This window comes from Passer montanus, unplaced genomic scaffold (assembly GCF_014805655.1).
Source record: "Passer montanus isolate IOZ18808 unplaced genomic scaffold, ASM1480565v1 scaffold49, whole genome shotgun sequence".
NCBI classification, from domain to species: Eukaryota; Metazoa; Chordata; class Aves; order Passeriformes; family Passeridae; genus Passer; species Passer montanus.
Window position 1 is genome coordinate 5,282,649 of NW_024369818.1, and position 13,056 is coordinate 5,295,704.

At 58.5% G+C, this 13,056-nt stretch overlaps 2 protein-coding genes across 3 annotated transcripts; both read right to left on the reverse strand.

The window, feature by feature from the left end:
- Nucleotides 1-412: 412 nt before the first annotated feature.
- On the reverse strand, nt 413-4,641 carry LOC120508757 (diacylglycerol O-acyltransferase 2-like). The gene is made up of 8 exons (XM_039722656.1): nt 4,450-4,641; nt 2,880-3,008; nt 2,700-2,807; nt 2,365-2,435; nt 2,082-2,286; nt 1,469-1,643; nt 1,172-1,374; nt 413-1,070 (listed from the first exon to the last, which is right to left on the reverse strand). The coding sequence occupies exons 1-8, from the start codon at nt 4,487-4,489 to the stop codon at nt 916-918; spliced, it is 1,086 nt and encodes a 361-aa protein (XP_039578590.1). The 5' UTR covers nt 4,490-4,641; the 3' UTR covers nt 413-915.
- A 1,116-nt stretch (nt 4,642-5,757) lies between these two features.
- IGBP1 (immunoglobulin binding protein 1) lies at nt 5,758-10,630 on the reverse strand. Of its 2 annotated transcripts, none has more exons than XM_039722640.1 (6): nt 10,401-10,630; nt 9,611-9,910; nt 8,250-8,445; nt 7,331-7,416; nt 6,613-6,716; nt 5,758-6,282 (listed from the first exon to the last, which is right to left on the reverse strand). In XM_039722640.1, exons 1-6 carry the CDS (start codon nt 10,589-10,591, stop codon nt 6,134-6,136), a joined length of 1,026 nt encoding a protein of 341 aa, XP_039578574.1. In that variant the 5' UTR covers nt 10,592-10,630; the 3' UTR covers nt 5,758-6,133. The 2 variants fall into 2 exon arrangements, with proteins under 2 accessions (XP_039578574.1, XP_039578575.1); XM_039722641.1 differs by having other exon boundaries at nt 5,758-6,279; nt 10,401-10,620.
- Nucleotides 10,631-13,056: the final 2,426 nt, after the last annotated feature.

The following is a 13,056-nucleotide window of genomic DNA, read 5'->3' on the forward strand; positions in this document are numbered from 1 at the left end:
ACTGGAGTGTCACACCCAGCCACCACACCAGTCACACACAGAGCCACATCCCACAGGAGCTGCCCAGGGGAAGGAGATGGCCCAGGAATGGCCCATCCCAGCCCCACATCCCTGTCCCACCCAGAGAGACCCTCACTCACCACTGAGCCAAGAGCAGAGAGAGCAGGAGGCATCTCTCCCAAGCCCAGTTAAACCAGTAGGAGCTGCCCCTCACCTCCCATTATATCCAACGTGGCTCAGGTGCACCTGGGAGCTGCTTGGCTGCACCTGAGTGGTGCAAGGGCCCTGCCAAACACTGCCCCAGCTGGAGGTGGGACTGCTAGGGAGGGGACATGCTGGGTGGCAAGGGCACCCAGATGGGCAGTGCAGGGGTACTGCCACTGTGCTGCCAATCCCAACCTCTGGAACACACACAGACAGGCATTGGGAGGTTCAAAATCTGTATTGGGCACGGAGATGGCAGGAAAGGCTCGTCTGGGGCCACACGATCCTGGCTCAGGACACATCCACAGGTCCCCAAGTCCAGGAGTGTCCCCCTCCCACCCCAGCGTGGGCCGTGCCCCAGGCTGGTCCCTCTGGTCATCAGGATGCCACCCCACAAACCCCATGTCAATCCCTCCTCCCATGACACCCTCAGCTTGTGGTGACCTGGTTATCCCAGGGGACCGTGCCCATGGCTGGCCCCAGCCCCACACCAGCCCCCTGCAGGGAACAGCTGTGTCACCCACAGCCCCCCCAAAACCCCTTGCAAGGGGGAGCCTTTCCCAATCCTCCCCTCGCTTCCCCCTATCCTTCTGTTTGGAGGAACAGAAGGCCAGAGTGGGGACTGTCCCCTGCATGTCCCCATGCCAGGCTGGCTGAAACTCCCCCTGCAAGAGCCCTGATGAGCCAGGAGGGGGCCGGTGCCGGTGGCGCTCAGAGGATGTGCAGCTCGTCTGACTCGGACAGCCCATACTTGGTCTTGTTCTCGTTGAAGAGCTTGAGCAGGGCGCGGATGTAGAGCTCGTGGTACCGGTCCACCAGCTCCCGGCTCGGGTTCTCCACCTTGGGCACGGCCAGCGGCTCCCCCACTGCCGGTAGGAGACGGGGTCAGCCTGGTGGCCACACGCCCGGCTCGGTGGGGACACCACCCGCTGCGGTGTCCCCTCACCCCGAGACCCCCAGCGCTCACCCACGGTGGTGATGGGCCTGGCGTAGGGCAGGAAGCCGCGGGAGCGGCACGAGGTGAGGCCGCGGCCGTAGAAGAGGCAGGGAGCGAAGCCGATCATCTTCTGGAAGCGCCGCTGGATGCTCCTCATCCAGGAGCCCTCCTCAAAGACCACCTGGCGGAAGAGGTCGTTCTCCCCAAAGGAGAAGGAGGGCACGAGGAAGGCCCTGGGGAGGGGACACGGTGGGTGGTGACGGGGCGCTGGGCACGGCCGGGACCCGCGGGGGTGGTGGCAGCGCTGGTGGCCCAGCCGTGACCCACCCGTGGCGCAGGGCCATGCGCACGAAGCCCTTGCGGTTCCTGAGGATGAGCGTGGTGACTCCGGGCCGGCAGGACAGCGACTCGGCCGCGCCGCCGATGACGATGGCCACCGCGTTGCCGGTGCCCTTCTGCGACAGCAGGTACCCGATGGCGCGGCGGGTCACCGGGAACAGCCCTGCGGCGGGACGGAGCACCGGGGCTGCGGCACTGCGGTGCCCGGCCACCCGACAGGGACCGCCGAGGGTCCCCCCGAGCGACGGCACCTGGTGGGAGCGGGCGAGGACAGAGCGAGGGCTCCCTCTGCTGCGGGCAGGGGTGGGAAAGGTGCGGGCAGGGAGCGGTGCGGGCAGCGTGGGGACAGCGAGGGCGGAGGGCACACGCAGGGTGTAGGCAAGGAGCGGGCAAGGCGGAGGAGCGGCCCCGACAGGGTGTAGGCAAGGTGCGGGCAGGGTGCGAGCCGGGTGAAGGTGCAGCTCGGGCAGGGTGCGAGGTGAAGCTGTGGCTCGGGCACAAGGCAGGCAGAGCAGCGTCCCTGCCCTGCCTCCTGCCGGGAGCACCGTCCCTGCCGTGCTTCAGGAGGGATGGGGAGCTGGGCAGGGCAGGCACCGCTCACCCCCACTCATCAGGTACTCCCGAAACACGGGCAGGCGGAAATTTCCGGCCAGCGTGGTGAGGAAGGAGCGGATGCCCGGGAAGAGCTCCTCGAAGCCAGTGGAGCCCGTGATGAAGTTGCAGAAGGCGCCGACGCAGAGGATGCCGTGGGGGTGCGAGCCGATGATGTAGTTGTGGCTGGGCGACAGGTCGTGGGTCTTCACCAGCTGCGGGGACAAGAGGAGTCACGGGAACGTGACGGTGGCGCCTCCTTTTGGGTGTCCCAGCCCGTCCCGGCGCCGTACCTTCACCGGGAAATAATCCCGAAAGTGCTTCCACACGGTCCATCGCCGCAGGCACGACAGCCTCCTGCCACCTGCAGAGCCGGGAGGGGCCCCAGGAGATGATGCCCGGCCCAGCCCGGCCCAGCCCAGCCCAGCCCAGTGGGCAGCAGGATCCAAGGGATCTCCCCGCGGACCCACTGCATCCCTCTTCCCACCGTGGTGCTGATGATGGAGGAGTGGGGGGAAGGAGCAGGGGGGATGTGGTGCTCCCCAAATTCTGGGAGGCACCTGGAGAAAAGGGTACGCCACCCCCATCCTGCTGCAAAGCTGGAGGAGCAGGGACATGGCCACCACACCTTTCTCCGGCGTGTCCCAGTCGAAGATGATCCAGGCCAGGTAGAGCACGGGGATGAGCCAGAGGCTGGTGAACAGCAGGTAGATGAGGAGCACGAGGCTGACGATTCCTGCGGGAGCCGGGCAGGGGGTGAGCGGCTGTGTAGCCCCCCGGGACCCCCCGCAGCCCCCTCCTCACTCACCCAGCAGCAGGAAGCTGAGCACCCACTGCAGCACGGCCAGCAGCTGGAGGGCAGAGGCGATGTCGCGTTTCGAGGGCCAGGGCACGGCCAGCAGCGTCCTCAGGGCAGCCTGGATGCTGGCCCGGCTGCCTGCGGAGAGGGGGGCGCGGCCCCAGCCCAAAACAGCGCGGCTCGGATGGGGTGGGGTCACCGGGAGGTGGGATGGGAAGGGGGAGCAGCTGGGGGAGGAGGGATGGGATGTGGCGGGTGGAATGGAGGAGGCTCATCCCCAGGAAGGTCTGGACCATGCCAGGAGGTGGCCCTGGGCAATCAGGGCTGTCCCCAGGGTGGGGAGCACTGGGCACCCCAAGCCCAAAAGCTCCGTGCACCAGCGGGGCCGAGAGCAGTGGCACATCCTGCTCCATGCCCAGTTCCCGAGGCCAGGACCATTCTGTGCCCTCCTTGGTGTGCTCAGGCTCACGGGGGATTTGGGGATTTCTCAGCTGGCACAGCAGGGAGGCACCACCCCCAGCAAGTGCCAAGGCCAGCAGCAAGGCCAAGCCAGGGTGGCTGGAGGTGGCTGTCCCAGTCTGTCCCCACAGGGACACGCTGCTGGCAGCACAGCCACTCCACTCCCCCTGCCACCCCTTCCCTCCAGCCGATCTTGGTGAACCATTAACCTCCCCGGGCTGGGAGCCAGGATCCAAACTCCAAGCCTGGCCCCATCCTTGCCCCATCCCTGCTCCCTAAAATGGCCCGGAGGTGCCGGCCCTGCCAGCGCAGTGCTCCTGTCCAAAGGTCCCCACACTGAGACCACCCCAGAGAGCCACCCCAGCATCACAAAAGCCTTGTATTCTTGGGAAAACAACCCCAAATCTGGCTGGAGAGATGATCAGGGGGACACAGGAGCAGCCCTGTCCCTGTGGCTGCCCAAGCCAGGGACCCCTGGATCAGAGGAGAACCACCGACCCCTGGTTCAGGAAGCTGGTGGAGGTTCAGCTCTTCCCAGCTCAATCCAAACCAGGAATGGGACAAGTGAAATAAATTAAACACTGGAGCAATCTCTGGGACATGGGAGATTTTTCCAGTGGGAAATTTTTGTCTTTTTCTCCCATGCAGCACGCTGGGCTCTGGGTGATCCCTTCCAGCCACCACACATCCCCAAAATCCCAGTCACCTGCAGAACCCAGTGTCTTTACCCCAGGGAAGACACAGAGCTCTTCCCAGCAAACTTGTGCCCACCAAACAGTTGCTTTTTAACTTTCCTAGCTCCTATTCCAAAAACCCCATGGATGTCCCCCCACAGACACAGAGAACCCCCCAGGGCTCTGCTGTCAGCCCCATCCACAGCGACAGCAGCCTCTGCAAACCCAGCATTTGGAATTTGCAGGAGCATCTTGTGTGCAACATTCCCAAAGCCATCCAAAATTTCATCCCTGTGGAGCAACAGCGGGTTTTCCTGTGGAGCTATTCTCTAATTGCTCCCAAAACCCTTTTCTCCTCAGCACTCCCAAGCAAGGGAGACAAGCACCAGCTCCTCGCATTGCTGGAGAACCAGGACCCATCCCAACCCTTTTTGGGAATCCCTTACCACTGAGGTTCTGGGAGCAGGCTGCTATGATGGTTTTCATGGCGGCAGGAGCTCTGTGGGTGGAAAGGTGAGTTTGGCAATCAGAGGGCACCGGGTTGTGTGTCCAGAGCCTTTAACCAGGTGACCAGAGGGACTCCGGCCCTGCTGAGGGGAGGGGACCTGCTCCAGCTGGGATTAGCAGCATGGAGAGCAACTGGTGGTCCCTGGAAGGGTCACACAGAGGGGGAGGCACTGTGGCTGTGCTGGGAGGTTGCTGTTCCTTGGAAAGTCCCTGCTGCCGGTGCTGGCAGGGGCTGAATTCCTCTGGGAATGCCGCATCCCCCTGGGAATGGTACCGTCCACGCTGGGGGAATGTCACAAACACTGCCATGTGACAGCCCCAGAGCCACCCAAAAATATCACCCTGAAGCTCCACAGCCACCAGACCATTCCTGCTGCTCCCAGCCCCGGGATGGGCACTCTGCCTCCTGCCCAGGGAGAGGTTTGAAGGGAAAAATGACAAGAAAGGGAAATAGGAGCAGCAGGGAGCCAGCACTGAGGTGGGGCTTCAGGCCAACAGCCCAAGGAACTGGGAGAACCCACAGGGAATAAATCCCTGAAGCTGCTCCTCAGGATCCAGCTGTCCAGAGGCGCTCCTAGTGCTGGCTAACATCAGTGTAGCAGAGGGATGAGCACACCCACAGGATCTTGGTGGGGATGTAATAAATGTTTCCTGGGAGATTTGGAACCCACAAACCGCTGCTGTGAATTGTAGGGACTCCATACCTGGGAGGAAGGAGCACAGTCCCTGCAGGTTTCCTGGGTGTGGATCAGTTCTGAGGACAGGGATTGCTGCATGGAAAACACCTCAACTCCAGCTGGGCCCAAATCCTGCTGACAGGAAGGAAAGCCACCAAATTTCTGCAGAATCCCACTCTCCCAGGGTAAGGAAGCACCATGGAGGTGACACTGCTCCAGGTGACACAAAGTACCAGCCATGCTTTGCTTTCCATCCCAGTATTTCACCAGGTTTGGAACAAGTCCATCCACAGCTACCAGCCCACACTGGGCACTTCCAGAGCTCCCAGCTGTGATTCCTGCACACACCTGCTCTGTGCCAGCTCAGCCCTCTTCTCCCTCATTCAGGAATGGAGCCTGAGGGATTCAGTTTTCCCCTTTTCAAGGATTGTACCACTGGGTTTCAAAACACACTACTTTGTCTTGGAATATGGCACCATTTGTCCCAGTTCTGTCCCTTGTGGGCTCCACGAGAGCATCTGGGGCTCACCCCCTGGAAAAGCTCAGGATGAAGAGCAAGAGAATTTCATGGCAAGAACCAGACAGCACAAAGAGAGTTTATTTTGCTTAAAATAGAGAGGAAAAAAAATAAATATATCCACCCACAATACAAAGAGCAGTTTCCAAATCCATGGAGCTCCCCTTGGAGGCTGCCTCCGCCTGGGAGGGCAGAGGGAGCCTGACCCTCATGGAGCTGCCCCTCAGAGCTCTGGGGCACCCCCAGCACCACCAGTGCCCCCAGTCTGACATGGAATGCACACCAAAGCAGGGGGTCACTGTCCTCCTGCCATCCTGTGCCCTGCCCATCCAGGGAATTCCCGGATGCTCCACCTATGTACACTGTATTCCCTTCTCCCTCTCCAGGTTGTTCTCCCAGGATCTCCAGGCCCTGCTGGCAGCCAGAGCATCAGCCCATGTTGTGCCTGTTGCCGTAGCCCCGGGGGTGTGTGTCCTTCCAGTCGTCCCAGTCCCGAGCTTTCCGAAGAGCTTCCTCATCATCCTCCTCCTCCTCTGTCTCCTGCTGCTGCTTCTGCATCTCCTCATCACTTGTACCTGCTGGAGGAGAGGGACAGGAGGAGATGCAGGTTCTCCAAAGCCCTGCTGGGAGCTGGGCTTGCCAGACAGCAGGAGGGAGAAACTTGGAATGGGCTGGGTTGGAAGGGATCTTAGAGCCCATCCAGTGCCACCAGGAACACCTTCCATGATCCAGGTTATTCCAAGCCCTGTCCAACCTGGCCTTGGACAGGCCAAGCATAGTCTACCCCAGCTGTTTTCCTAATAAAGCTTGGATTCTTCCACAGTCAGAGGTTCCATACCCTGCACACATCCTGGTTCACCCATCCCAAGAGGCTTCCCAAACCCCCTGCTCCCACCTCTGTTCCATACCTGGAACCCTCTGTGGGGTGGACACAATTCCCTGCTTCCGGCGCTGCTCGTACCAGTCATCCACAGTCATGGTGGGCAGCCCGGGATAGCCAGCTCCAAACACCCTGGAGAGGGACAAAAGCAGGTAATGAAATCCTCTGGAATGAGCAGGAACACAGGCAAGAGGCACAGGGCTGTTCCATGATCCAGTCTGTGCTAAGGATGTCACAAGGCAGGCTTGAGGGGTGACCCAGCTGTGGCCTTCCTGTGCCTGAGGGAAAGATGGACAGGGCCTGGAGTGGCAGGACAAGGGAATGGCTTCCCACTGCCACGGGGCAGGGTTAGATGGGATACTGGGAAAGAATTCCCCTCTGTGAGGGTGGGGAGGCCCTGGCACTGGGTGCCCAGAGAAGCTGTGGCTGCCCCAGGATCCCTGGAAGTGTCCGAGGCCAGGCTGGACAGGGCTTGGAGCAACCTGGGACACAGAAAGTTGGCCCCAGGACATCACTGGGAAGTGAAGCAGACACATGGAAAGCTCAGCATAAATCATGTGCCAAGCATGACAGGAATTTTGGTTTCTCTCCCATTCTGTGCTTTAGGTGCTGAAATTCCTGCATGGATTTCAGGGTGCCACAATGGTACATGAAGGTACCACCTGGATTTCTGCACTTGATGGAATATTTCAGGCTTGACATGACAGCACTGCCCCAAAGTGTGTTTGCATCATCCCAATCCATACCTGGCCTGAGCAGCATCCCGGGTGAGGATGAAGGGTTTCACTGGAGTTCTGGCTGACCGGGAAGGGCCACGGGGACCTGCTGGAGCCTGGGGATGCAAACAACAGTCACCAGGGAATGGAGGGGATCAGAATCCCCCCTCTGCTCCCCATCCTGAAGTTATTAAAGGTCTTGTAGAGGAGAAACACCTCAGCTGTCAGAGCAATGCTCCAGCATGGAAAATCCAGGCCTGAATTTGGTTTAAATTGGGAATTCCAACTGTGCCTGCACAGGAATCACCTCCTGTGCCTCTGTGCCACCTGCTGGGGTCAAAGCAGAGCTGCCAGGGCTGAGCTCTGACCACAGCAGGAAATGTTATTTATTCTTCCAGTGGAACATTCTGAGCCCATCATTCCGTGGACACCTCTGAGGAGCTGAGTCCTGCAGTGCCAAAACATGACCCCCTAAACCAACCCTGCCAAAACCTGACCCCCTAAACCAGCACATCAGGATTTCTGTTCCCAGGTCACAGAAATCCTGGACACAATGTTCTGCACAGGCATTGCAGGTCTGTGGGAGTGTTCTGTCATTCCAAATGGGCTGATAACACCTGGAGAAGCTGCAGACCAGGAATGGAAGCTTGACAGAAACCACAAGGGTCTTATTTTAATTTCCAAACTCAACTGCTCTTCAGAATTAAGGATCTGCAGAAAAGCCTTTGCACAGCCTATTTCAGCTCTGATATTCCAGGCTGCAGCATTCCACAGGCTGGGATTGTGGGGGAAGTGTGGCAGCAGGGCCCAACCCAAACCCCAGGATTCAGAATGAAGGAAAACCCATCAGCTCATGCTGTGATCGAGCACAATTCCAATGGGAAGTCACTGAATAAAACTCTGGATTCCTCTGGGATTCATCCCCTCGTGCCCAGGAGAGCTCCCTCACCGGCCTGGCTGCATCCCTGCTCTTCAGGATCAGCAGCTCCTGCTCGATGCTCTCCATCTCCTCCAGGCTGGTGGCGATCCATTTCTGGATCTGCAGGATGTAGAATTCCCGGACCTGATCCTCATCCGCTGTCCCGCTCTCCACGGAGCTGCTCATGGAGGCCAGCTTGTTCTCCAGCTCCTTCTTCTGTTTGTACCTGGCTCAAGCACAGCAAAATCACATCATGGAATCATTCTTCTGCAGCACAACCCAGCCCTGGGGTCTTCACCACCCTTTCTAAGAGGATCAACCAAATGTCATGGAAGTTGTGCTGGCTCCTGCTGGAATTTCAGCCTCTCCTGTCAGTTAAAAGCAGCTGTACAGTTACATTTAATTCAGAGGGGCCTCAATGATTTTATTCTCCTCCTAAACACTGAGGAATCCTTGGAAATTGAAGTTTTCCTGGTAAAACTGGGCAAGACTGGGAACATCAGTCTCCTGGAGAAAGCAGGACTGAGAAAATCAATGGAATGCCTGGTTAGGGTTGATTCCATGTCACACAAACAGAATAAAACACTTTTCCAACTTTTGCCTCAGGTGGTTTTTGTGTGCAGGCAATTTTTTTTAACATAATTTTGCCTTTTTGGACTTTTTGACCTATTCAGGAATTAATTATTAAAGGGAGGGACTCCCTATATAATAAAATTCCTGGGTAAATTTATTTTTACTTTTTCAGGAATTAGCTGTTAAAGGGGAAACCACTCATATCAAACACTTCCAAACTAAATCCTTGTGTCCTCCTTCCCTCAGTTACTGTCACCTGAAGAATGAACAATAAGAGCCAAGAAACCTTTGGGAGATGAGAGGACAAGGAGCATTAAGAAGTAATTCTAAAAAAGAAACCCTTCCCAATTAGAATATAAATAATATTTTTCTATGCTTTTCTACACAATTCCAGCAAGTCCAGCCCAGTTTGGACCTTCCAGTGCTGCCACAATGAGCAATTCAGTGGCCAAAATCCCAACCAAAGCATCAAAGGCATAACAATCTTTTTTTCAGGCTCTAATGAGCCCACTGGTAGGAAACTTCCAGTCTGGAAGTCTTTGTGCTGCCAGCAGTGATTAAAGAACTAATTGCAAGATTAATTATGACAGATTAAAGAGCTAATGTTAAGTTTTTGAGCAGTTTTTCCTCAGAGACCAGAAACTGGAGCCACAAATGCCCCTCCCCAGCCCCACCCATTAAAGAGCGAGCTGCATCTCTTCAAACGAGCATTTCATGATCAAATTATTCCAATGCTCAGGGAAGCCCTTCCCTGTCCAACCCTGCACTGCCTCAGGCTCCTGCTCCACCCAGAGTGATTCCCAGTGCACGGAGCCCACCTTTCGATTTTGGCTTTCCTGTTAATGGCCATGGCCACCAGGTTGGGCTGGGTGGGGTCCTGGGGGGCCGAGGGGCTCCCGGTCTCCTCCTCCCGGGAGGTGCCGGGGGGCAGCTGGGAAGATCCCAGCCCGTAGCTCCTGCAGAGCTTCAGGAAGCTCAGGAAGTGCTCCCGGGCGCTCTCCAGGTGCTCCCTTCTCCTGCTCAGGTCCACCTGCTTCAGCGTCAGGGCTCCCAGCAGCGCCGGCAGCAGCATGAACTTCAGGTCGGCGGAGGGGATCTCCTCCAGCTCCTCGTTCTCACTGCCAGGGAGAGAGCAGGGAAAAGGAATGGGGACGGGAAAGGGGCTGGACTCATCCTGGCAGGGGCTGGGGGGGCTCAGCCTGGAGGAAAGGAGGCTCAGGGGGGACCTTGTGGCTCTGCATAGCTCCTGCCAGGAGGGGACAGCCCGGGGAGGCTCTGCTCCCAGGGAACAGGGACAGGAGGAGAGGAAAAGGCCTCAAGCTGTGCCAGGGGAGTGTCAGGGTGGAGAACAGCGGGAATTTCCCCATGGAAAGGGCGGCCAGGCCTTGGCAGGGGCTGCCCAGGGAGGTCTGGAGTGCCCGTCCCTGGCGGTGCCCAAGGAGCGCCCAGAGGGGGCACGCAGTGCTCAGGGCTGGGATCGCTCACAGGCTGGACTCCATGCTCCTGGAGATCTCGTCCAGCCTCAGTGACTCCGGGATCCTGTCCCGTTCCCGCCGCCCCTCTGCCCTGCCCGGGGCCCTCCCGTCCCCTCAGACACCCTGAGCCCACCTGAACAGCTCCAGCTGCGTCACCATGGCCGCCGCCCGCTGCAGCGCGTCCAGCCCCTGCCGCACCTTGTCCTGCACGGCCGGGGCTCCCGAGGAGGACTCGGTGCTGGCCTCCAGCTCGTCCCAGAGCCGCCGTCCCAACGCCAGCAGCTCCGCCAGCCGGGGGCCGCCCGCGCCCGCCTCCGCCATCATGGGCCGGGAACGGCGCCGCCGCCACTTCCGGCGCGGTGCGGCGCGACCGTACCCGCCCCGGCCGCCATCTTGGGGAGGTCACCGCCATAGACACAACACGGGGCGCCACCTTGGGGAGGTCACAGCTCGAGCTGCGGCGGGCGCCATCTTGGGGAGGGCACGGGCGCGGGGCCGCCATGCTGGTGAGGGCAGGCTGAGGGCGGCGGGCCCGGTGGGCGCCGTGAGGGCCCCGCGCTCGCCCCGCGGCCCCGGAGCCCCCGGAACCCTCAGGACGGACGGGAATCGCGGGCAGGAGCGGTTCCTGGCGCTGCCGGGACCGCTCAGAGGCCTCCAGTGCCCGCACGCTTTTCCCTGCTAGGTCCTGCCCGGCGCACCGGCCCGCAAGGGTCCTGGCAGGGAGCGCTGGGAAACTGGGAAAAAATGTGGCTAATTAGATAAATTGGCAGAAAATATCAGTTTTCCCGCTGTATAAAAAGGGGGAAACAGTGGAGATCCTTGATAGTACAGTACTGGATGTCAATATGTATAAATTTATTTGTTTAAGCACAACATCTTCCTATTCACTATTTTTTCTACAGTACAAGTGGGATATGTGACTTTTTTCTTTATTTATTTATTTCACTCCTAAAATCTCTACAATTCAACCAGGCATCAGGCAGGGTAGGGTTAAATCTGTGCTTTTAGGAGCAGGTTATTTCCCTTAGAAACACAGGTGATTGACCTGGCTGTGAGCAAAGCATGGATGTAGCAACCGCTGCTCCTCACTCCCGAGTGATTCTAGCTCAGCCTCTGAGGGCGACTCAGGTTTACTCTCTTTGTTTTCTCCATGCCTGTGTCAGATTGTCAATGAGTGGCTGCTCACAGGGCCCAGGAGTGCTGTGGGTCCTCCAAACCTGCCTGGCCCCATTTTGGTGACGGGAGGATCTCCTGGATATTCCCGCAGGGTTCACGGCCACCTCAGTGTCTGCTCTGCACAGAAGAGAGTGCCCAGGCTCCCGTCCTGCTGGAATGGCTGCCTGGCCTGGGAGAGACCAGATCCTTCCCTGCGAGGGTGGGGAGGCCCTGGGATGGATTTCCCAGAGGAGCTGTGGCTGCCCCACCCCTGGAAGTGCCCAAGTCCAGGCTGGATGGGGCTTGGAGCAACCTGGGATGGGGAAGGTGTCCCTGCCCATGGCAGGGAGTGGAACAAGATGGGCGTTAAGGTCCCTTCTGCCAAACCATCCAAGAATTCCATGATTCCAAGGGATGGAGAGCTGCTTCCCCTCCAAATCCCCGCAGGCCCTGCCAGAACTGACCTTCCAGCTGCACCCAAACCCCCTCAGGCTGCAGCTGCTTCCCCCTCCGATCTTACAGCTTTACTCACCCCGATTGTCCCTGTCCCTCAGCTGAAGATCCCCACAGGGACAATCCCTGTTTGGTTTGTCACCCTTGGAGCACCCCGCCACTGCTGAGCACCCCGGGAATAAAGGAGAACAGAGAGGGAAGGGTTTTTCCTTAAATACAGGCGTGTGTGTGCCTCGTGGTGTGATGGTGCATGGTCACAAAGGTCACAGCAACATCCCCCAAATATTCCCAGCAGTGCGGGTTGGACGGGGCTTGGAGCACCCTGGGGTAGGAGAAGGCTCCCAGCAGGTGGAACTGGGTGAGATTTAATGTTCCTTCAACCCAAACCAGTCCAGGATTCCCTGAATTCTGTGAGATCTCACAGCTGGTCCCACCCTGGGCTTCCTGCTCCTCCTGGCTCGGCCCTGTGAGCAGCACACGGAAAAGCAAGTGCAGGTTTCCATCCACATTCCAGTGGGAGCACTCCAGGGCTGTGCAGAAGGAATGGCACAACATATCCCTGAACTTTTGGAGCCATCCTTCCTCCAAAATACTTAATTACCAAATGTTTGTTGCCCATATTACCCTGCTGGAACGAGTTATGCAGCATCCCTCAATGAATAAGGGAATAAAAGGAAAAATAAATAAATCAGCGTTTTAACAGCAAAATCAAAAGAACCCATGAAAATCACCCGCCTTCCTCCCGACTGTATTGTTTGCACAAGTCTGACCAGCAACAAATAACCACGTTCACACCCAGGTTACTCCCTCAAAACCCCTGGGGACAGACGCAGGGATCGTTTCCACCGCATCCATCCTCCGGCTCCCGGTTCCTGGGGGATGCTCCCGGCCCTGCAGGTCTCACATCCCTGCTAATTCCAGGTGTGGGCCCGGATTCCAGCAGCCCCCGCTGGGAGCGTTGTCACAGAGCTGTCACCCCCTGCCAGCCTGACCCTTTGCACTCTCCCTCTAATTCCGGCGCCTTCCCAATTCCCGCAGGATTCCGGCGGCACTGTGACCCCTCCAGTCTTTTCCCAGCGCTCCCCTGTCGCGCTTGGAGTCAAGGAGGGAGAGGAGGAGTGAATTCTGCATATTCAGCACTTGACCCTGCCTTTTCCCAGGCAGAAATTCCAACGGGACCT

Excerpts from the sequence above, each read along its gene's own strand:
- LOC120508757 (XM_039722656.1), bottom strand. The coding sequence starts at position 4,489 with ATGAAAACCATCATAGCAGCCTGCTCCCAGAACCTCAGTG. Across the intron at positions 3,009-4,449 it reads CTGCTCCCAGAACCTCAGTG|GCAGCCGGGCCAGCATCCAG; the intron begins GTAAGGGATTCC and ends CCCTCTCCGCAG. Across the intron at positions 1,644-2,081 it reads GGAGTACCTGATGAGTGGGG|GGCTGTTCCCGGTGACCCGC; the intron begins GTGAGCGGTGCC and ends GTCCCGCCGCAG.
- IGBP1 (XM_039722640.1), bottom strand. The coding sequence starts at position 10,591 with ATGATGGCGGAGGCGGGCGCGGGCGGCCCCCGGCTGGCGGAGCTGCTG. Across the intron at positions 9,911-10,400 it reads ACGCAGCTGGAGCTGTTCAG|TGAGAACGAGGAGCTGGAGG; the intron begins GTGGGCTCAGGG and ends TCTCCCTGGCAG. Across the intron at positions 7,417-8,249 it reads GCAGGGATGCAGCCAGGCCG|GCTCCAGCAGGTCCCCGTGG; the intron begins GTGAGGGAGCTC and ends TTGCATCCCCAG.